This window comes from Nomascus leucogenys, chromosome 17, assembly GCF_006542625.1.
Source record: "Nomascus leucogenys isolate Asia chromosome 17, Asia_NLE_v1, whole genome shotgun sequence".
Taxonomy (NCBI): domain Eukaryota; kingdom Metazoa; phylum Chordata; class Mammalia; order Primates; family Hylobatidae; genus Nomascus; species Nomascus leucogenys.
In genome coordinates, this window is record NC_044397.1 from 39,713,372 (window position 1) to 39,736,552 (window position 23,181).

At 52.2% G+C, this 23,181-nt stretch overlaps 1 protein-coding gene and 1 long non-coding RNA gene across 5 annotated transcripts; one reads left to right on the forward strand and one right to left on the reverse strand.

Annotated features, from left to right (window-relative positions):
• The first annotated feature begins 3,725 nt into the window (after positions 1-3,725).
• Positions 3,726-6,654, forward strand: ABHD11 (abhydrolase domain containing 11). 4 transcript variants are annotated; one of them, XM_030796847.1, is made up of 6 exons: positions 3,727-4,103; positions 4,286-4,421; positions 5,008-5,181; positions 5,352-5,522; positions 5,634-5,815; positions 6,053-6,654. In XM_030796847.1, the coding sequence occupies exons 1-6, from the start codon at positions 3,952-3,954 to the stop codon at positions 6,183-6,185; spliced, it is 948 nt and encodes a 315-aa protein (XP_030652707.1). In that variant the 5' UTR covers positions 3,727-3,951; the 3' UTR covers positions 6,186-6,654. The 4 variants fall into 4 exon arrangements, with proteins under 4 accessions (XP_030652708.1, XP_030652710.1, XP_030652707.1 ...); XM_030796849.1 differs by having other exon boundaries at positions 3,730-4,103; positions 4,675-5,181; positions 6,053-6,346; XM_030796848.1 differs by lacking the exon at positions 5,352-5,522 and having other exon boundaries at positions 3,726-4,103.
• Positions 6,655-6,723: 69 nt separating this feature from the next.
• LOC105737708 lies at positions 6,724-7,680 on the reverse strand. The gene is made up of 4 exons (XR_001113386.2): positions 7,659-7,680; positions 7,250-7,508; positions 6,901-7,021; positions 6,724-6,818 (listed from the first exon to the last, which is right to left on the reverse strand). It is a non-coding gene; the product is annotated as an uncharacterized LOC105737708 (long non-coding RNA).
• Between the last annotated feature and the right edge of the window lie 15,501 nt (positions 7,681-23,181).

Sequence of the window (23,181 nt, forward strand, 5' to 3'; positions counted from 1 at the left end):
GACGGCACCCTCCCACTTCACAGGAAGGCTGGTTACACGGATGGGGCAGTGTACACTCGACCTACAAAGAGCGATAGTCCATTTCACCACCCACCTTCACCTCCGCATGTCAGGGGCTCCGGAAGGCCTCCCCTCTGGCCTCCCCTAGAAGGAGGCCTTCGCCAACCAACAGCACGCTTCCTGGCCCGTTCCTAACAAGCTGAGAGGGCTGGGCAGCCCCCAAGATGACACCACCCCCAGATCCCTTCCCAGGTAGCAACGACCCCTCCCCTGCCCCCACCACTTTCTATGGAATGTTCAAGTGGAAATATCAAACCAACTGGTTTTTCTGCTTGCCTTCACCAGCCACCTGATCAGGGCTGGGGCCCAGGACTCTGAGTAAATATCTCAAGGCTGCTTCTGCCCCTAGATGTGGGGCTCTTGGGCCAGGCTGAGATTAGCTGGTGGAGGGTGGGGTGTGTGGCAGGGATCAATTTGAAAGCACCTTTGAGGCCAGGCACAGTGGCTCATGCCTGTAATCCCAGCACTTTGGGAGGTCAAGGCAGGAGGATCACCTGAGGTCAAGAGTTCGAGACCAGCCTGCCCAACACGGTGAAACCCAGTCTCTACTAAAAATACAAAAATTAGCCGGGCATGGTGGCGCATACATGTAATCCCAGCTACTTGGGAGGCTGCAAAAGAGAATCGCTTGAACCCGGGAGGTAGAGGTTGCAGTGAGCTGAGATTGTCCCACTACGCTCCAGCATAGGCAACAGAGAGACATTGTCTCAAAACGAACAAACAAAAAAAAGCACCTTTGAAATACTATTGTTCTGAATCTTCAACCCCCACGCCCTTCACCCACCAACTCTAGAAAAACACCCTCCAAGGACCCCTCCCAGGCCTGGGACCAGCCCCCATCCAGGGCTCAGATGTCCTCATCACTCCCCTAATTACTATGCGGGGAAACATGATCACACCACCTGGTGTGCTTAGAGTCCTCGGTGACCTCAGCCCTCCTCAGATTAGAACCAAACACCTCAGGGTCTCATTAAGCAGGAGATGGAGCTTCACAGAGTTAGGACACATCCTCAGCTTGGCCAGCATGGTGAAACCCTGTCTCTGCCAAAAACAGAAAAAAATCAGCCAGGTGTGGTGGTGCGCGCCTGTAGTCCCAGCTACTCGGGAGGCTAAGGCATGAGAACTGCTTGAACCCGGGAGGCAGAGGTTGCAGTGAGCCAGGTTCCAGCCTGGGTGACAGAGCCAGACCCTGTCTCAAAAAAAAAAAAAAAATTAATGGCCAGGCGCAGTGGCTCACACCTGTAATTCCAGCATTTTGGAAGGCCGAGGCAGGCGGATCACCTGAGGTCGGGAGTTTGAACCAGCCTGACCAACATGGAGAAACCCCGTCTCTACTAAAAATACAAAATTAGCTGGGCATAGTGGCGCATGCCTGTAATCCTAGCTACTTGGGAGGCTGAGGCAGGAGACTCGCTTGAACCCAGGAGGTGGAGGTTGTGGTGAGCCAAGATCGCACCATTGCACTCCAGCCTGGGCAACAAGAGCAAAACTCCATCTCAAAAAATAATATTAATAACAATTAATTAATTTTTTTAAAAAAGAGGACTCATCCTGTAGGTCGTGGACCGCCCTAAGGAGGTGGGGTAGGGGCCAGGGTAAAACTAGCTGGCCCAGATGTCATATCCGGGAGGGCCACTAACCTAGCCACCCACAGAACTTTCACATAAGCATTTACCAGCACTCTGAAGCTCTCGATGACTATTACCACTTTGCACCAGATGAACAAGACATAGCTCCCGCTGTGGACACACACAGGGAAGGCCGCTGCTATGATACTACACAGTAGCCTCTGAGAAATGCTTCGAGAACATTCGATCAAAGAGATTAGTTTTAACTCTGAAAGTCTGGGAAAGCTTGAGGAAGAGGCAGCAGTTAGTTATACAAGGCCTTAAAAGGCCTATAGCTGAGGCCAGGCATGGTGGCGCACACCTGTAGTTCCAGCTACTCAGGGGGTTGAGGTGGGAGGATCAGTTGAGTCTGGGAGTTCCAGACCAGCCTGAAACTGTCCCCTTGCTATGCCTAGAACATAGTAAAACCCTATCTCTACAAAACAGAAAAAAATTAGCCAGACATGGTGGTGCACATCTGTGGTCCCAGCTACTCGGGAGGCTGAGGCAGGAAGATTGCTTGGGCCCGGGGGAAAGAGGTTGCAGTGAGCCGTGATTGTGCCACTGCACTCCAGCCTGGGTGACGCAGTGAAACCCTGTCTCAGAAAAAATAAAATAAAAGCCATATACCTGAGACGGGAGGGTCGCTTGACGCCAGGAGCTGGAAACCAGCTTGAGCAAGGTAGCAAGACCCCTTCTTTAAAAAAAATTTTGTTGGGCCAGGTGTGGTGGCTCATGCCTGTAATCTCAGCACTTTGAGCCCAGGAGTTCGAGACCAGCCTGGGCAACATAGCAAGCACCTGCTTCAATTTAAAAAAAAAATTTTTTTTTTTTTTGAGATGGAGTCTTGCTCTGTTACTGAGGCTGGAATGCAGTGGCAAGATCTCGGCTCACTGCAACCTCCATCTCCCAAGTTCACACGATTCTCCTGCCTCAGCCTCCCCAGTAGCTGGGATTACAGGGCTGTGCCACCACCCATGGCAATTTTTTGTTTTTTTGAAACAGAGTCTGTCTCCATCCAGGAGGCTGGTGTGCAGTGGCATGATTTCCGCCCACTGCAACCTCCGCCTCCTGAGTTCAAGCGATTCTCCTGCCTTAGCCTCCCGAGTAGCTGGGATTACAGGCACCCGCCACCACGCCCAGCTAATTTTTGAATTTTTAGTAAAGACGGGGTTTCACCATGTTGGCCAGGGTGGTCTCGAACTCCTGGCCTCAGGTGATCTGCCCGCCTCAGCCTCCCAAAGTGCCGGGATTACAGGCGTGAGCCACCGTGTCCGGCCTAAAAAAAAAATTGTAACCATGATTCTGTAAAAAAAAAAAAAAAAAAAAAAAAAGTTAAAATTAGTCTGCGCCTGTAGTCCCAGATTCTCGGGAGGCAAAGGCGAGAGGCTCGCTTGAGCCCAGGAGGTCGAGGCTGTAGTGAGCTGCGGTCGCATCACTGCACTCCGGCCTGGGCGAGGGTAAGAACCCCCCACCAAAAAAAAAGTATAGGACTCGGGCAACTGGCCATCTGGAAGACAGACAGCACCCCAGCAGGAGGAGGTGGGGTGTGGAGAAGACCTTGAAAGGCAGGGTGCCTGAAAGGGGAGTATGAGAATGGGGAGTATGGGCGGAAAAGCAGGTGGGATCAGACTCGGGGAGGCTTCCCCAAATGTAAAAGGGACGAAGGGGCTTGGGGAAGAGTTCTAGAGTGCCCCCGAGCTCCTTCTAGATCGAAGACTCCAGGATGGGTGGGTGCCCGTGCTCCGCCCAACCTGCCCGGGCCCCCGGCAGTGGAGCACGGCGCCACCACACTGGCGCTCCGCCGCCCAGAGCCACCCTGGCGCCGCTCGCTCCCGCTGGCGGCACAGAAACGATGGCAGCCACCCAGGTCAGTGAGCGATGGCAGGTGCGGGGCGGGAACCGAGCCCTAAGCTGCAACCCAGAACCGAGCACGCACAGAGCGGCGAACACCGAATTCCCAGATTCTACGCACAGCGGCGCTTCGCGAGGGGAGGGGCAAGCACCTCGGGTTGCCCAGCCTAGGGCGAGGCCAGGTGCAGCGCTCACCGCGACTGGCGCAAGGCCTGCGGGGATTACGTAATGGCGTAAGGGGCGGGGATGGAGGCGGGGCCGGACTGTTCTCGGGGATACGTAAGGAAACGGGACCGAGGGCGGAGAATCCCGCGATGGGGGCGGGGAGAGGGCGGGGCTCATGTCGGAACTGGGCGGGGCTGAAGACGGAAATGGGCGGGGCTCCTAGCGAGGGCGGGAGAAGGAGCGCGGGCAGGACGTACCTTGTGAGATGCGAGCGGGACAACAGCTTGCAAGCATGCTCCGCTGGACCCGAGCCTGGAGACTCCCGCATGAGGGGCTTGGCCCCCACGGCCCTAGCTTCGCGAGGGTGCCTGTCGCACCCAGCAGCAGCAGCGGCGGCCGAGGGGGCGCCGAGCCGAGGTCAGTCAAGGGCACCGGGCGGGAGGCCATCCTCTGTCCTCCTTTCCCTGCCGGGCCCCGACGGCCCCATCTCCTCCCCTTGGGCCCGTTACCCCCCAGGCCTCTCCCCCAAAGCCCTTTCCCCCTACCCCTTTCCCCGTCTCCGCCGGCTCAGACCCTGACCCCGATCCTTCCCCTGCCAGGCCGCTTCCGCTTTCCTACAGGCTTCTGGACGGGGAGGCAGCCCTCCCGGCCGTCGTCTTTTTGCACGGGCTCTTCGGCAGCAAAACTAACTTCAGCTCCATCGCCAAGATCTTGGCCCAGCAGACAGGCCGTAGGGTGAGCTTCCGAGTGGGCGGGGCTCCTTTGGGGCTGGGCGGGAGTGGGCGGGGCCTGGGAGGAGGCAGGGCAGGGGGTCCCGCTTCTCACGCTCACTTCCAGATCCCTCACTCTGAATATGGACCCTGAACGGCAACTCCATTTATTCCCTCACGTTGCCATCTTCATTAATTCATGTTGTAGATCTCCATCGGTGCTGGCCGATGCCTAGGCGCCTGCACCCTTTCCATGAAGGGGCCTGCTTTTTCACTAGGGATGACCGGGAGCTCACCACCTCATGGCAGCCCATTCTTCTGTGCTCCTACGGTTGGAAATTCTTGGAGTCTCGTTCCTGGCATTCTCCAAAATTGCCACCCAACCAGGCCAGCCCTTCAGAGACGTGGTCACAACCCTGGGGCCTGCTCTTCTCTGGCAGAGTGGCCCCAGGTTCTTCATCTGGGCCTCCTAGGTCTGGAAACTGGGCCCTTCTCTGCAGGGTGTATCCCCAGGCTCTCTACACCCTTGACCTGCTGTCCCTACAAGGCCTTTGGCTGTCTACCCCCAGAACGGGGATATCAGTGCAGCCCCGTCTCACCCCACTCCCCAGGTGCTGACGGTGGATGCTCGTAACCACGGTGACAGCCCCCACAGCCCAGACATGAGCTACGAGATCATGAGCCAGGACCTGCAGGAACTTCTGCCTCAGCTGGGCCTGGTGCCCTGCGCCGTCGTTGGCCACAGCATGGGAGGGAAGACAGCCATGCTGCTGGCACTACAGAGGGTGAGCCGCCCATGTCTGGGGCCTCCTCCCATTCAGTATATACCCTGAGTGCCCCGCAGGCAACCTGGGACTCAAACGATCCTTGGATGACCAAGTTCAGGCTCCAGGAGCTGTGCCTGAGACTCCCTATGTCTGCCTAAGACTGGTCCCAGTTCGGTTCTCTCCCACAGCCAGAGCTGGTGGAACGTCTCATTGCTGTAGATATCAGCCCAGTGGAAAGCACAGGTGTCTCCCACTTTGCAACCTACGTGGCAGCCATGAGGGCCATCAACATCCCAGATGAGCTGCCCCGCTCCCATGCCCGAAAACTGGCGGATGAACAGCTCAGTTCTGTTGTCCAGGTGATACACCCAAGGCCCCCCCAGATAGTATTGTAGACCGGAACCTGTCAAGGGAAGAGTGGCACCCCCAGACCGCACAAGGAAACCCCCCCTACTGCTGCACCCCCATAGGACATGGTCGTGCGGCAGTTCCTGCTCACCAACCTCGTAGAGGTAGACGGGCGCATCGTGTGGAAGGTGAACTTAGATGCCCTGACCCAGCACCTAGACAAGATCTTGGCTTTCCCACAGAGGCAGGAGTCCTACCTCGGGCCAACACTCTTTCTCCTTGGTGGAAACTCCCAGTTCGTGCAGTAAGCCAGCCTGGGTAGTAGGAGGGGCATGCTTTACTCGCCCAGGCCCCGGCCTGGGGACCCTACCAGGGGAGGCCTTGGGTGTGGAAGGGGGGAGGCTGAGAGGCCAGAAATACCACTGGGCATATGGGCTCAAACAGATCTCTCCATTTCTCCCCATTCTGCTTCCGCGTGTCTCTTTCACTCCTCCTCATCCTACTTTCACCCCTTTTCGATGGCCGTCACTGCGATGCACAGTCCCAGCCACCACCCTGAGATTATGCGGCTCTTCCCTCGGGCCCAGATGCAGACGGTGCCGAACACTGGCCACTGGATCCACGCTGACCGCCCACAGGACTTCATAGCTGCCATCCGAGGCTTCCTGGTCTAAGAGTTGCTGGCAAGAAGGTGGCCGGGTGTGGTAGCTCATGCCTGTAATTCCAGCACTTTGGGAGGCTGAGGCGGGAGGATCACTTGAGACCAGGAGTTTGAGACCAGCCTGGCCAACATGGTGAAACCCCATCTCTACTAAAAATACAAAAATAAGCCTGGCGTGGTGGTGCACACCTGTAATCCCAGCTTCTCAGGAGGCTGAGGCAGGGGAATCACCTGAACCCGGTGGCAGAGGTTGCAATGAGCCGAGATCACACCACTACACTCCAGCCTAGGCAACAGAGCGAGACTCTGTCTCCAAAAAAAACAAAAAAAAAACAGAGGAGGCACAAAACCCCAGCCTTCAAGTCCCTGCAGCCTGCTCCACATTTGGGCACAGAAGGACTCAGATGGGCACTGAGTGGGCACAAAGTTTTACAGGGGTGGTCAGACCTCAGGCTTTAATGAATAAAGGCACTACTCCCAAAGTCCTGGGCTGAGGTCTGTGTCACCACCAACGTCCCCGACCCAGGGAGAATCTGGACCGGGGGGTCCTGGCAGCTCCAGGGTCCACGTGGGCTCCCGGAATACCCTCGGCCTCTCTCTGCAGCTGATTCTGGACCTGCTGCCACACCAGCTGCTGCACGTCCTCCTGTGGACAGGAGAGCAAGTTCAAAGCTGAGCCTGTGCCCTCTTTCCCCACACCTCCCAGGCCCTGACGGCATTCCCCCTACCTCCCAGGCCTCCAGCTCTCGCCTCAGCCTCAGTTTCTCCTCCAGGACCTCCAGCAGCTGGGCCTCCACGGCGTGTAGCCTGGCTTTGCACTTCTGCAGCTCCGCCTCCACTGCCTGCTTCCTGTGGGTGGCAGAGAGAGTAGCTGAGGCTTGGACCCTGTGGGTCTGGTTATGAGGTCCAGGGGGTGGATGAGTGTGGCCACAGCCCCCACCTCAGTGACAGGGCGGCTGGTTGTGTGGCTTTCCTTCCAGAATGCCTGACTAGCCCCCCGCTCCTCCATTAGCAGGACAGGCCCTGCAGGGATGCCCCCAACTCCCCTCCCTGCCCCCAAAAGCAGCTTCCCCTTACTTGGCAATGGCTTCATCCCGCTCCTGGAGGACTTGGTCCAGGGAGGGTTCTGTCCGGGTGTCCCCCAGTGCTCCAGCCGCCTGGTACTCTGGGCTATGTCACAGGGTGACAGAGGAGGAGGCGGCGACCAAGGCTTGTCTGGAAGAGGTGTCTCACTCTGGGCCCTCCTGCCTTGGCCTCGGCTTTGATGTTGCTGTCAGGTAGGGAGGCGGCTGAGGTGCTCTGTACCTGCCCCTGCTGCTGCCCCAGTCTCGTGGACCTATGGAAAGGAAGAGGAGGTGGCTGGTGTGGTCACTGCCTGGCCTCAATGCAAGCAGCGTGGGCAGGGTATTTGGACCCCCAGAGAGCAGAGAATTCTCACCCAGTCATCAGGGAAGGACGAGGCAGCTGTGTTCAGAAGAACACTTACCGTCAAGGGCTGGGACTCAGGGTGGCCAGGTGACTGGGACTCTTGGCAGCTGGGTGGGGCAAGCAAAAGACATGGCCCTTTGCCCTCCCTTCCCAGCAAGGCACTCCCTGGCAGGCCCCACCTCCGTCAGGCCAAGGAGGAAGCCCTGCTGCACCCTAGAAACCTCCGGCCAGGCCCAGAGCACACTCAGCCCCCTTCCTGCCTTCACCACAAGAGGGTGCTCTACCCATGTCTTGTGAAAGGAAGGGCGGAGCTGGGCACGGTGGCTCATGCCTGTCATCCCAGCACTCAGGGAGGCTGAGGCAGGAGGATCTATTGAGCCCACTTCAAGGCTGCAGTGAACCATAGGATCACACCACTGCACTCCAGCCTAAGTAGCAGAGCAAGACCTTGTCTCAAAAAGAGAGGGAGAGGTAAGGAGAGGAGGGAAGAAGGCATTATGTCTCCAATGCTGAGAGACATAAGGTACCCCAGCCCCCATCCTGAAGGGTTAGCTTGGTACCTTGAATGGCATCATCCACACATATAAATATAACCTTACCTCCGCAGAAAAACATAAGGAAAAAAGTGTATCCCTGGCAAATTCCTCCTCACACTTTATTATTATTATTTTTTTTTGAGACAGAGTCTCGCTCTGTCGCCCAGGCTGGAGTGCAGTGGTGCAATCTCAGCTCACTGCAAGCTCCACCTCCCAGGTTTCACACCATTTTCCTGCCTCAGCCTCCTGAGTAGCTGGGACTACAGGCGCCCGCCACCACGCCAGGCTAATTTTTTGTACTTTTAGTAGAGACGGGGTTTCACCATGTTAGCCAGGATGGTCTCAATCTCCTGACCTTGTGATCCGCCTGCCTTGGCCTCCCAAAGTGCTGGGATTACAAGCGTGAGCCACCGTGCCTGGCCATTTTTTATTTTTTTTATTTATGATTTTTTTGAGATGGAGTTTCACTCTCTTGCCAGGCTGGAGTGCAGTGGCTGCAGTGGCGCAGTCTTGGCTCACTGCAACCTCTGCTTCCCAGGTTCAAGCGATTCCCCTGCCTCAGCCTCCCGAGTAGCCAGTGACATGAGCCGGTGGCGTGAGCCACAGCACCCAACTCAAATTTTTTTTTTTTTTTTTAAATGGAGTCTCTGTCGTCCAGGCTAGAGTGCAGTGGCACGATTACAGCTCACTGCAAGCTCTGCCTCCTGGGTTCACGCCATTCTCCTGCCTCAGCCTCCCGAGTAGCTGGGACTACAGGCACCCGCCACCACGCCGGCTAATTTTTTGCATTTTTAGTAGAGACGGGGTTTCACCGTGTTAGCCAGGATGGTCTCGATATCCTGACCTCGTGATCCGCCTGCCTTGGCCTCCCAAAGTGCTGGGATTACAGGCATGAGCCACCGCACCCAGCCACATTTTTTTTTTTTTTTTTGAGTTGGACTCTTGCTCTGTCACCCAGGCTGGAGTGCAGTGGTGAGATCTCAGCTCCTTGCAACCTCCACCTCCTAGTTCAAACGATTCTTCTGCCTCAGCCTCCCAAATAGCTGGGATTACAGGTGCCTGCCACCACACCAGGGTAATTTTGGTATTTTTTTTAGTAGAGATGGGGTTTCGCCATGTTGGCCAGGCTGGTCTCAAACTCCTGACCTCAAGTGATCTGCCTGCCTCGAACTCCCAAATTGCTGGGATTACAAGTGTGACCCACATGCCCAGCCCACATTTTTTGTTCTTAGACTCAGTGTGTCGCCCAGGCTGGAGTGCAGTGGCACAGTCATAGCTCACTGCAGCCTCAAAACTCCTGGGCTCAGTGGATCCTCCCTCCTCAGTCTTCCGAGTTAGCTGGTACTAAAGTCATTCACCACCATGCCCAGCAAATGTTTTTAAAATGTTTGTAGACATGGGATCTCTCTGTGGGGCCCAGGCTGGTCTTGAACTCCTGACTTCCAGTGTCAGCCTCCCAACGCACCCCCGCCCTGCTAACATCTTCGGTACTACCTCTAATATTCCCAGCGTTCTGATCCAAGAGCATGAGTAGGTCTGCTGTGCCCCCAGGGGTCTCAGTACCCCCCCACCTCCCTTGAGGTGACCACCACCTCCACAAGTACCTGGAGTATACCAGCAACATATTAATAAATGTGTAAAAAGAAATCTCCATTTCAGCAGAGGCCTTGTCAGCAAAATTACATATTAGGAATTAGGTCTTCAACCCAGCTCCAAACAGTAAATGTCACCGGGTGTGTTGTCTGTAGTCCCAGCTACTTGGGAGGCTGAGGCAGGAGGGTCGCTGGAGCCCAGGAGTTCCGGGTTGTAGTGCAGTATGCCTGTAGTGCAGGTAGCTGTACTTGCACTAAGTTCACCACCAATTTGGTGACCTCCCAGGAGCAGGGGACTACCAAGTTGCCTAAAGAGAGGTGCACCAGCCCAGCTCAGAAACAGAGGGCTCAAAACTCCTTTGCTGAGCAGTAGTGGGATCTCGCCTGTGAATAGCCACTGCGCTTCAGCCTGGGCAACATAGCAAGACCCTATCTCTAAAATACATAAATAGTGACTCACACTTGTAATCCCAGCGCTTTTGGGGAGGCTGAGGTGGGTAATCATGAGGTCAGGAGTCTCAGACCAGCCTGGCCAACATAGTGAAACCTGTCTCTACTAAAAATACAAAAAAAATTAGCCAGGCATGGTGGTGGGTGCCTGCAATCGCAGCTACTGAGGAAGCTGAGGCAGAAGAATCACTTGAACCCGGGAGGTGGAGGTTGCAGTGAGCTGAGATCATGCCACTGCACTCCAGCCTGGGTGACAGAGCAAGAACAACAACAAAAACAAATTTAAAACTGCTCTCCAATGTCCAAAAAATTTTAACCTTTAAGGTGAAAAAAAAAAAAACTGGCTGGGCGCTGTGGCTCACACCTGTAATCCCAGCACTTTGGGAGGCCGCAGTGGGCAGATCACAAGGTCGGGAGTTCAAGACCAGCCATGACCAACATGGTGAAACCCCGTCTCTACAAAAAATACAAAAATTAGCTGGGCGTGATGGTGCGGGTCTGTAATCCCAGCTACTCGGTAGGCTGAGGCAGGAGAATCACTTGAACCCAGGACCCAGGAGGTGGAGATTGCAGTGAGCCGAGATTGCACCACTGCACTCCAGCCTGGGTGACAGAGTGAGACTCCATCTCAAAAAAAAAAAAAAAAAAAAAACTGATAAGTTGCGAAACCCTGTACCTAGTTGTGACGCCTCTATTCTCCCTCAATCTAGAACAATTTGCAGCCTTTGAGTTTCATGACCTTGATACTTTCGGAGATTACAGGGAAGTTATTTTGTAGACTGTCCTTCCATTTCGATTTGTCCACTCCTTCCTGATGATGAGACCACCATGACACATTTTGGACAGAAATACCACAAAAATGATGCTTTGTTCTCACTGTAGCTAAATATCCGTCGGAGCCATGAATGGTAGTACCAATGTGCATCACTTCATTAAGATGCTTTTTTTGGCCAGGCGCAGTGGTTCACGCCTGTAATCCCAAAACTGGGAGGCCAAGGCAGGCAGATCATGAGGTCAGGAGTTCGAGACCAGCCTGGCCAACATAGTGAAACCCCATCTACTAAAAATACAAAAAATTGGCCTGGCGTGGTGGCTCACACCTGTAATCCCAGCACTTTGGGAGGCTGAGACGGGTGGATCACTTCAGGCCAAGAGTCCGAGACCAGCCTGGCCAACACAGTAAAACCCCATCTCTACTACAGATTTAAAAAAGTAGCCGGGCATGGTGGCACGTGCCTTTAATCCCAGCTACTCGGGTGCCTGAGGCAAGAAAATCGCTTGAACCCAGGAGGCGGAGGTTGCAGTGAGCAGAGATTGCGCCACCACTGCACTCCAGCCTGGGCAATAGAGTGAGACTGTCTCAAAAAAAAAAAGATAAATACAAAAAATTAGTCGGGCATAGTGGTGGGTGCCTGTAATCCCAGCTACACAGGAGGCCGAGGCAGGAGAATCACTTGAACACAGGAGGCAGAGGTTGCAGTGAGCTGAGATTGCACCACTGCACTCCAGCCTGGGCGACAGAGAGAGACTCTAGCTCAAAAAACAAACAAAAACAAAGCAAGACCAAACCATGCTTTTTTTTTTTCTTTTTTTGAGACAGGGTCTCACTCTGTCACCCAGGCTGGAGTGAAGTGGCACAATCGTAGCTCACAGCAGCCTCGACCTCCCAGGCTCAAGCGATCCTCCCTCCTCAGCATCCCAAGTAGTTGGGACTACAGTCATGAGCCACCATGACCGGCTTTTTCCTGTCATTTATTTTGATACTCAAATTGTCCCAGATTTGATCACTGGATGCCCCTTGCTGACCTCTTGTCATTTTGGCAAGCCCCGTCATTTTTTTTTTTTTTTTTCATTTTTTTTAATTTTTTTTTGCACAGAAAACAATAAACATTTTCTAAAAGTACATACAAACAAAAAGATGCATATCAAACATATTAGGAAAGTTGCACATGGGAAGGCGAGGAATAGAAATGGGGGGTGGGAATTAAAGAAAATGAGAGAGGGACTTTGTGTGGATCAATGATAATAACTCAATCCTCTATTTGACAAAAAAGAAGGAGAAGGAAGAGGGAGAAAAAGAAAGTGGGATAAAGGATCAGAAACGGAGGAAAATAGAAAAAATTAGAGTATGACTCCAGGGTAGACCTGTTTTGTTGTCGCTTGGTTGGTTGGTTGGTTGGTTTGTCAGTTGTATTTTTCATATGTTTCGCCATGTTGGCCTAGCTGGTCTCGAGCTCCTAGCCTCAAGTGATCAACCCGCCTCGGCCTTCCAGAGTACTGGGACTACAGGCGTGAGCCACCATGTCCAGCCCCCACATTGCTTCTGGCCTCTGTGGTAGACCTCCCTGACGAGGCGGCCGAGCAGAGGTGCTCCTCACATCCCAGACGGGGCGGCCGGGCAGAGGCGCTCCTCACTTCCCTGGGGCGGCCGGGCAGAGGCGCTCCTCACTTCTTCCCAGACGGGGTGGCCAGGCAGAGGCGCTCCTCACTTCCCAGAAGGGCGGCCGGGCAGAGGCGCTCCTCACATCCCAGACGGGGCGGCCGGGCAGAGGCGCTCCTCACTTCCCTGGGGCGGCCGGGCAGAGGCGCTCCTCACTTCTTCCCAGACGGGGTGGCCAGGCAGAGGCGCTCCTCACTTCCCAGAAGGGGCGGCCGGGCAGAGGCGCTCCTCACATCCCAGAAGGGGCGGCCTGGCAGAGGCGCTCCTCGCTTCCCAGACCCCGTCATTCTTTAATCACTTCGTTTCTTCCTGGCTCAACAAGATATTTCAGGCTCATCTTGTTTCTCCCTGTCCCGGCCCTGAATTCTCCATTTCTTCAAGAATACTTGGTTTCTTTGTAAGGAGGAATAGTATTTAGAAACCAGGATCTCCGTGGCAGGCACATTCAATGCAATTAGGGTCATTCTACACCGGGGTCCACTCAGTAGACACACATTTATACACACACATAAACATACATATTTACATCTGTTTATTTTATCTGTCTACATAAACTGGGGAAAAAGAGTTTATATTTACACCTTAAATTCCAGTCTGAAAGCACAAGTTTCATCCTTCCCTTTTTTTTTCTTCTCTTTTTTTTTTTTTTTTTTTTTTTTTTTTGAGATGGAGTCTTGCTCTTTTGCCCAGGCTGGAGTACAATGGTGCAATCTCAGCTCACTGCCACCTTCGTTTCCTGGGTTCAAGTGATTCTCCTGCCTCAGCCTCCTCAGTAGCTGGGATTACAGGCATGCGCCACCACACCCGGCTAATTTTTGTATTTTTAGTAGAGATGGGGTTTCACCATGTTGGTCAGGCTGGTCTCGAACTCCTGACCTCATACCCTATATATATATATATATATATATATATATATATATATATTTTTTTTTTTTTTTTGAGATGGAGTCTCACTCCGTTGCCCAGGCTGGAGCGCAGTGGTGCAATCACGGCTCACTGCAAGCTCCGCCTCCCGGGTTCACACCATTCTCCTGCCTCAGCCTCCCAAGTAGCTGGGACTACAGGCGCCCGCCACCACGCCTGGCTAATTTTTGTATTTTTAGTAGAGACGAGGTTTCACCTTGTTAGCCAGGATGGTCTCGACCTCCTGACCTCGTGATCCTCCCACCTTGGCCTCCCAAAGTGCTGGGATTACAGGTGTGAGCCACCGTGCCCGGCCTATATATATATTTTTTTTTAAGACAGGGTCTCACTCTGTTTCCCAGGCTGGAGTGTGGTGGTGTAATCATGGCTCACTGTAGCCTCAATCTCCTGGACTCAAGCCATCCTCCCACCTCAGCCTCCTGAGTAGCTGGGACTACAGGCACTCACCACCATACCAATTTTTTTTTTTTTTTTTTTGAGACAGAATCTTACTCTGTCACCCAGGCCAGATCAGTGGCAAGAGCTCAGCTCACTGCAACCTCTGCCTCCAGGTTCAAGCGATTCTCGTGCCTCAGCCTCCCGAGTAGCTGGGATTATAGGCACGCACCACCAGTCCTGGCTACTTTTTGTATTTTTAGTAGAGATGGCATTTTGCCATGTTGGCCAGGCTGGTCTTGAACTCCCAACCTCAGGTGATCTGCCCACCTCGGCCTTCAAAAGTGTTTTAAGATTACAGGCATGAGCCACCAAGCCTGATCTAATTTTTTTTTTTTTTTTGTAGAGACAGGGTCTTGCTATATTGCCCAGGCTGGTCTCAAACTCCTGGGTTCAAGCGATCCTCCTGCCTTTGCCTCCCAAAGTGCTGGGATTACAGGTGAAAGCTACCATGCCCAGGTCCCTTTCCTTTTTTTTTTTTTTTTTTTTTGACACAGGGTCTCACTCTATTGCCCAGGCAGGAGTGCAGTGGCACAATCTCGGCTCACTGCAACCTCCGCCTCCTGGGTTCAAGCGATTCTAATCCCTTAGCCTCCCAAGTAGCTGGGATTACAGGCAGGCACCACCACGCCCAGCTAATTTTTGTATTTTTAGTAGAGACAACTTTTCACCATGTTGTCCAGGTTGGTCACGAACTCCTGAGCTCAGGTGATCTGCTGCCTTGGCCTCCCAAAGTGCTGGGATGACAGGCGTGCACCATGGCTCCCAGTCAGACTAGCAGATCTTTCTAAGAGCTTTACAGTCATTCATTCAGCCCACAAATATTTACTGAGCACCTACTGTGTTCAAAGTATGTTTCCAAGTGGCAGACGTAAATCAAGACAGACAAAGTTCCTAGAGCTCATGGAGCTCACATTCCAGTGAGGGGACATAGACCGTAAACAAATTAACAAGCGTATCAGATGGTAAAAAGTACTGTGGAGAAGAATTAAGCAGAGAGAGGAAATGAGGAGGGAACAGGCGATTGCTATTTTATTTTACTTTTTTCCTTTATTTTATTTTATTTTTATTTTATTTTATATGTTATGTTATGTTGTGTTGTGTTGTGATGTGATGATGTGATGTGATGATGTGATGTGATGTGATGCGATGCGATGTGATGTGATGTGATGTGATGTGATGTGATGTTAGAGACGGAGTCTTACTCTGTTTCCCAGGCTGGTGTGCAGTGGTTCCATCTCAGCTCACTGCAACCTCCACCTCCCAGGTTCAAGCGATTCTCCCGCCTCAGCCTCCGAAGTAACTGGGACTACAGGCTCCCGCCAGCATACCTGACTAATTTTTTGTATTTTTGGTAGAGACACGGTTTCACCACGTTGGCCAGGCTGGTCTTGAACTCCTGACCCCAAGTGATTCGCCTGCCTTGGCCTCCCAAAGTTCTGGGATTACAGGTGTGAGCCACTGCACCCAGCCCAATTTCTATTTTACATAATTCTCTGGTTACCCTAAGGAGATTACAAATATTCACCTACCATTTAGATGAAAAACAACCAACCTAATCACTCTCATGACTTGGAGTGATATTTTCAGTGACAGCATCAATTAAGGGCTCAAAAAGTGCTGTATCACGCAAGTAGGAGTTAGCAAAACAAAAAAAAAAAATAGAAAAATTAAAAAGTGCTGTGTTTCCAGGCAAAAGTGAAGATGATGTGTTTGAGAAAACTAGGGAACTTGAAAGAGGCACTAGGGGATGACACCTAACAATGACAATGATCATGGCAGGCAGAAATGCAAATAAAGAGTTTGCATAAACTTTCACAAACCACAAGAGTGGAAAAGCAATATTTCTGAATATAATTATTCTTTAAAATACAAGATTTTAGGCCAGGCGCGGTGGCTCACACCTGTAATCCCAGCACTTCGGGAGGCCGAGGTGGGCAGATCAGTTGAGGTCAGGAGTTTGATATCTGCCTGACCAACATGGTGAAACCCCATCTCTACTAAAAATACAAAAAATTAGCCGGAAGCAGCGGTGCACGCCTGTAATCCCAGGTACTCTGGAGGCTGAGGTGAGAGGGTCACTTGAACCTGGGAGGCAGAGGTTACAGTGAGCCAAGATCGCACCACTTCACTCCAGCCTGGGAGACAGAGCAAGACTCCATCTCAAAACAAAAAAATTAAAATAACGCCAGGCACAGTGGCTCACACCTGTAATCCCAGCACTTTGGGAGGCCGAGGCGGGCAGATCACCTGAGGTCAGGAGTTCGAGACCAGCCTGACCAACATGGAGAAACCCTGTCTCTACTAAAAAAATACAAAATTAGCCGGGCATGGTGGTGCATGCCTGTAATCCCAACTACTCAGGAGGCTGAGGCAGGAGAATCGCTTGAATCCGGGGGGCAGAGGTTGCAGTGAGCCGAGATTGTGCCATTGCACTCCAGCCTGGGTGACAAGAGCGAGACTCCATCTCAAAAAAAAAAAAAAAAAAAAAAATGAAAATTAAATAAAATATGGGATTTTTAAAGTCTAAATTTTAAATATTTAACTAAATATTATAAGTAGGGAGTTTATTATTCATCTGTATCTCTAAAAGTTTAAATTAGAATTTGGGACAAAATTTTTTTTAATCTCATTGAGAAAAAGAGGAAAGAAATTTACATTCAGGCATATAGTGAATTTCAACCCAAAGCACTATGCAAATGTCACACGCTAAGTACCAGGACTCCTTCCCTTGCCGCCCACATCCTCCTCCTCTCCTGCTCCCCCAGGATGGCTGAGCCCAGGCCTGGGGTTGAGCCAGGAGATGGTTCCCAGCTAATGGTGAACTGGGATGGGGAGAGAGAGCTACCACGTGGGCTGCGGGGCTGGGCATGGTGATCAAAACACCAGGGATTGGCAGGGCTGGGCAATTTAAGCACTGCCACCCAAGCCTTTTGACTTTATATGCACCTCTAGGAGCCTCAGTGTCCTCATCTGTGAAATGGAGCTAGTAGAGGGCCTCCCTAACAGAGTCACAGTAAGGGTTAAAGGAGGCAGGCAACTCACTCCGTGGCCAGTGCTTTGTACAAAGCACAGGCCAGGGCACCAAACGCAGTAATCCCAGCCCTTTGGGAGGCTGAGGCAGGAGGATGGCTTGAGCCCAGGAGTTCAAGACAAGCCTAGGCAACATAGCAAGACCCTGTAATTTTTTTTCTTTCTTTTTTTTTGGACCCTGTAATTTTTTAAAATTAAATTACAAAAAGAAAAAAAAATGGACCAGGGCCAGGCTTCCCAGAAGAGGAGAAAAAGGGAATAAGCCTGCCAGACCCAAGAAAGCAACAACAAGAGAATCTCAACTACACACACACACAGACACACACACACAGACACACAGACACACACACAGATACACAGACATACACACAAACACACACAGACACACACACAGATACACAGACACAGACACACACACAGATACACAAACAGAACACACACACAGTCACACACAGATACACACACACACAGACATACACAGATACACAGACACACACACACACACAGATATACACAAGATACACAGACACACACAAAGATACACAGACACAGACACACACAGGTACACAGACACACAGATACACACACATACACAGATACACAGACACAGACACACACACAGATACACAGACACACACACATACATACACAGCCATGCAGCCTGGGTCAGCCACCCTTCCCTTTCCCCAGCCCCCACAACCATGCTCCAGGAACAAGTCTGTTCCTGAATCCTACAAAAGCTTCCTCCTCCAGACCCCAGCAGCCCCTGGGCCTCCTCATTGTTATCCTGTCACTGTCACTGCGCCTCTCCTACAAGTCCCGGAGGTTCTGGAGGACAGGTGGTGACTGTCTTCGTGCCAACTACCCACACAGGTACAAGGCAAGGCAAGGCAATACCGGCCCTGCCCAGAAGGTGGCAGCAGCGCTCAACATCAGGGATGCAGTGAGCCTGGGCTCACCCCAACCCTCCCAGCCTGTGGGATGGAAACACCAAACTGTGGCCGGGAGCTCTGGGAGTTCCCAAATGCCCAGCCTTTGCCTTGTGCTTGCTTGCTTGCTTGTTTGTTTGTTTGTTTGTTTGTTTGCTTGCTTGCTTGTTTTGAGACGGAGGCTCGCTGTGTCTCCTAGGCTGTAGTGCAGTGTCACGATTTTGGCTCAGTGCAACCTCCGCCTCCCAGTTCAAGCGATTCTCCTGCCTCAGCTTCCCAAGTAGCTGGGATTACAGGAACCTGCCATCACACCCGGCTAGTTTTTTGTATTTTTAATAGAGATGGGGTTTCACCATGTTGGCCAGGCTGATCTCGAACTCCTGACCTCAAGTGATCCGCCCACCTCAGCCTCCCAAAGTGCTGGGATTACAGGTGTAAGCCATCTCCCCAGCTTTTTTTTTTTTTTTTTTTTTTTGAGATGGAGTCTCACTCTGTCACCAGGCTGGAGTAGTGCAGTGGCAGGATCTCGGCTCACTGCAACCTCCGCCTCCCGGGTTCAAGCGATTCTCCTACCTCAGCCTCCCAAGTAGCTGGGATTACAGGCACACACCACCACACCTGGCTAATTTTTGTATTTTTAGTAGAGACAGAGTTTTGCCATGTTGCTGGTCTGGAACTCGAACTCCTGGCCGCAAGTGATCCGTCCACTGGGGCCTCCCCAGGTGCTGGGATTACAGGTGTGAGCCACTGTGCCTGGCCTGGCCTCACTTCCTTCGAGTGCATTCTCTTACCTCCTCTACTCCAGGCCTCCTCGCCTCCTTGCTGTTTGTCATTCACGCCAGGCAGGCTCCCTCCTCATGGTTGTTGCACTTGCTGTTCCCTCTGCCCAGAATGCTCTTCCCCAGATACCTACATGGCTCACTCCCTCACCTCCTTCAGAGATTTACTCAAATACCACCTTCTCAGCAAGGGCCTCCCTGACCAAATCATCTAGAATTGAAGCTGGGTGCAGCGGCACTTGCCTGGAGTCTCAACTACTCAGGGGGCTGAGGCAGATGGATCACTTGAGCCCAGGCATTCAAGACCAGCCTGGGAACATATCAAGACCCTGTCTCTGCAAAAAATAATAAAAATTAGCCAGGTGTGGTAGTGTGCACCTGTAGTCCCAGCTACTTGGGAGGCTGAGGCAAGAGGATCACTTGAGCCCAGGAGTTCCAGGCTGCAGTGAGCCATGATCATGCCACTGCACTCCAGGCTGGGCAACACAGCAAGACCCTGTCTTTTAAAAAAAGAAGAAAAAGGCCAGGCGCAGTGGCTCATTCTAGCACTTTGGGAGGTCGAGGCGGGTGGATCACCTGAGGTCGGGAATTCGAGACCAGCCTGACCAACATGGAGAAACCCCATCTCTACCAAAAATACAAAATCAGCTGGGCATGGTGGCACATGCCTGTAATCCCAGCTACTAGGGAGGCAGAGGCAGGAGAATCGCTTGAACTCTGGAGGCGGAGGTTGCAGTGAGCCGAGATCGTGCCATTTCACTCCACCCTGGGCAACAAGAGCAAAACTCCATCTCAAAAAAAAAAAAAAAAAAAAGTAGAAGAAGAAAAAACTTGAACTGTACCAATAAAACTGGAATTCCTCACTCAAACCCAGTAAGTAGTTCCTACCCCGTCTTTCCTTGTAGCATATCATCACCATTATATATGTTATTTATTTGTGTGTTTGGCATCTTTACTAGACCACAGACTCCATGGGGGCAAAGGCTTGTCCATCGTGTTTTCTGCCATATTCCCAACATCTAGAATAGCGGGCATATAGTAGTTGCTCAATAAATACTTTTTTATTCGTATATATTTTTGGACAGGGTCTCACTCTGTTGCCCAGGCTGGAGTAGAGTGGCACAATCATGGCTCACTGAAGGCTCAAACTCCTGGGCTCAAGCAATCCTCCCACCTCAGCCTCCTAAGTAGCTGGGAGTACAGGTGTGCACCACGATGCTCAGCTAATTTTTAGAAAAATATTTTTCTTTAGAGACAGGGTCTCCCTGTGTTGCCCAGGTTGATCTTGAACTTCTGGCCTCAAGCAATCCTCCTGCCTCAGCCTCCCAAAGTACTGGGATTACTGGCGTGAGCCACCACCACATTCAGCCTAATAAATGCTTTTTTTTTTTTTTTTTGAGATGGAGTCTCGCTCTTTCGCCCAGGCTGGAGTGCAGTGGCGTGATCTCCGCTCACTGCAAGCTCTGCCTCCCGGGTTCACGACATTCTCCTGCCTCAGCCTGCCACCACGCCCGGCTAATTTTCTTTTTTTTTTTTTTTTTTTTTTTTTGTATTTTTAGTAGAGACGGGGTTTCACCGTGTTAGCCAGGATGGTCTCGATCTCGTGATCCGCCCGCCTCCGCCTCCCAAAGTGCTGGGATTACAGGCATGAGCCACCGTGCCCGGCCAATACTTTTTAAATAAAGGAATGAAGGCTGGGTATGGTAGCTCATGCCTGCAATCCCAGAATTTTGGGAGGCCGAGGTGGGTGGATCACCTGAGGTTAGGAGTTCGAGACCAGCCTGGCCAAGGTGGAGAAACCCCATCTCTACTAAAAATACAAAAAATTAGCCGGGTATGGTGGCACATGCCTGTAATCCCAGCTATCTGGGAGGCTGAGGCAGGAGAATTGCTTGAACCCGGGAGACGGAAGTTGCAGTGAGCCAAGATTGTGCCATTTTACTCCAGCCTGGGTGACAAGAGTGAAACTCGGTCTCTAAATAAATGGAATGATAATCTGGCCCTCAATGGGCTTCCCTTGTCTGCACAATAGTTTAGCATCCAAGGCCTCCTCCCTCCTTGGACTTATCCTCCACCTATGTCCACCCATGCCCACCCGAGTGCCACAGCAGGCTCCTGAGGTGCTCCCGGTAGAGTGCTCCATTTTAGAGAGCTCCCCACCCCCACCCCTGCCCCAGCATCCTTCCTTTATCCACTCCCTGCTGCAATCCCACTGCAACATCCTGTTCGAATGTCACCACCTCTGGGAAGCCACCCTGGTTCCTTCACCTACTAAAACGATGTCTGTCTCCCCTACTGCAGTGGGAACATCTTGAGTGCAGAACAGTGGCCGCGGAGCATGGCTTCCCATTTAATGTTTGATGAATGAATGAATGAATGATTAAATGAGGAAAAGACTTAGCAGAAAAACAGAGTTTAAAGTGAAGGGCAAGGCCGGGTGCAGTGGCTCATGCCTGTAATCCCAGCACATCAGGAGGCGAGTAAATCGCTTGAGTCCAGGAGTTCGAGACCAGCCTGGGCAACATGACGAAACCCCATCTCTACCAAAATACAGAAATTAGCCAGGAGTGGTGGCTCATGCCTGTAGTCCCAGCTACTCAGGAGGCTGAGGAGGGAGGATTGCTTGAACCTGGGAGGCAGAGGTTGCAGAGAGCTGAGATTTGTGCCACTGGACTCCAGCCTGGACAACAGAGTGAGACCCCATCTCAAAATAATAATAATAAAAGCCGGGTACAGTGGCTCACACCTGTAATCCCAGCACTTTGGGAGGCCAAGGCAGGTAGATCATTTGAGGTCAGGAGTTCAAGACCAGCCTGGCCAACATGGTGACACCCCATCTCTACTACAAATACAAAAATTAGCTGGGCGTGGTGGCTGGTGCCTGTAATCCCAGCTACTCAAGAAGCTGAGGCAGGAAAATCACTTGACCATGGGAGTTGGAGGTTGTAGTAAGCCTGGATTGCACCACTGCACTGGGTGACAGAAAGGGACTCAGCCTCCAAAAAAAAAAAAGAAGTTAAAGGTTAAAGGCACACATTCTTTCTTTTCTTTTCTTTTCTTTTTTTTTTTTTTTTTTTTTTAGAGATGGAGTCCAGGCTGGTGTTAAACTCCTGGCCTCAAGCAATCCTCCCTCCTCAGCCTCCCAAAGTGCTGGATTACAAGCATGAGCCACTGTGCCTGGCCACATTTATTTCTTTATTCATTTTTCATGCTACTATTTAATATGCGTCTCAATGAGTGATGCTTGGCGTGACACCAGGGCTCTCAGAGGGCAGGAGCTGAGCCTCCCTTTCCTGCCCTCTCCCCACGGGGCCAGACACTGGGCTCTGGGGGCATACCCGTGACCCACCCCACTGACTCACCCTGCAGGCTAGACCAGGAGTCAGGAAGACTCCCCCTGTCACTTGTCATCTCTGGGCAAGTTCCTCTAGCACTTACGTCCTTACTTTTCCTCTGTCAAGTGGGGCACCATCAATGCCCATTCTGCAGGGCACCCAAAGTTGAAGCCGGGACAACTGGAACGGGGTGTGGCTGTTCCCTCTGCCAGGCCACATCGGACCATCTTCAGCCAGATTTTCCAGGGAAGAAGGGAAAGCTGGAACAGTGTCCCTAGCTTGCCTGGCAGCCAGCTAACCTGTGCCCATAGTCTGGGAGAGGTGCCAGGCCCAGACACACTGGGCAGCAGGGGGCTGGATTGGCTCCAGAGCTCCAATGCTTTGGCAGTCCTGGGGAAGGGAAGGGATGTGCTTGGCTTCAGGTCAAGAGGGTGTGGGCCACAGAAGCGACAGCTGGGGGTGGTGGAGGGCACAGCGGGCTTATGGGGGTGTGTGCGAGACCACTGTTGCAACAAGACGCTGGCAGGGACCTTCAAAAGAACATCTGCTGTTGACTGGCCTCCATACTCCCACTCCTCCACAGGTTTTCCCATGAGTCCTAGAGGAAGCCAGGCCCCAGGCTTCTAGATAGAAAATAGAACCTACATTGGCCAAGCATAATCTCAGTGCTTTGGAAGGCCAAGCCAGGAGGATCACTTGAGGCCAGGACTTCGAGACCAGCCTGGGCAACATGAGAAGACCCCATCTCTACAAAAAGGAAAAAAGAGAAAATAGAACCTCAGGCCTAGAGCCAGAGCTCAGGATTGGGGAGGCAGGGAGAAGAGAAGGAGAGGGGGGCTATAACTCAAATCTCTTTCTCAAAGATAGAGGATTTCCTGGCTGGGTGCAGCGGCTCACACCTGTAATCCCAGCACTTTGGGAGGCTGAGGCGGGCAGATCACTTGAGGTCAGGAGTTCGAAACCAGGCTGGCCAACATGGTAAAACTCCGTCTCTACTAAAAATACAAAAAATTTAGCCAGGCGTGGTTGTGGGTGCCTGTAATCTCAGCTACTCGGGAAGCTGAGGCAGGAGAATTGCTTGAACTCGGGAGGTGGAGGTTGCAGTGAGCCAAGATAGTGCTACTGCAC

Bases quoted from the DNA above. Each gene is read 5' to 3' on its own strand.
- ABHD11 (XM_030796847.1), top strand. From the start codon at position 3,952: ATGCGAGCGGGACAACAGCTTGCAAGCATGCTCCGCTGGACCCGAGCC. The intron at 4,104-4,285 runs GTCAGTCAAGGG...TTCCCCTGCCAG, and splicing joins CGAGGGGGCGCCGAGCCGAG to GCCGCTTCCGCTTTCCTACA. The intron at 4,422-5,007 runs GTGAGCTTCCGA...CCCACTCCCCAG, and splicing joins CCCAGCAGACAGGCCGTAGG to GTGCTGACGGTGGATGCTCG.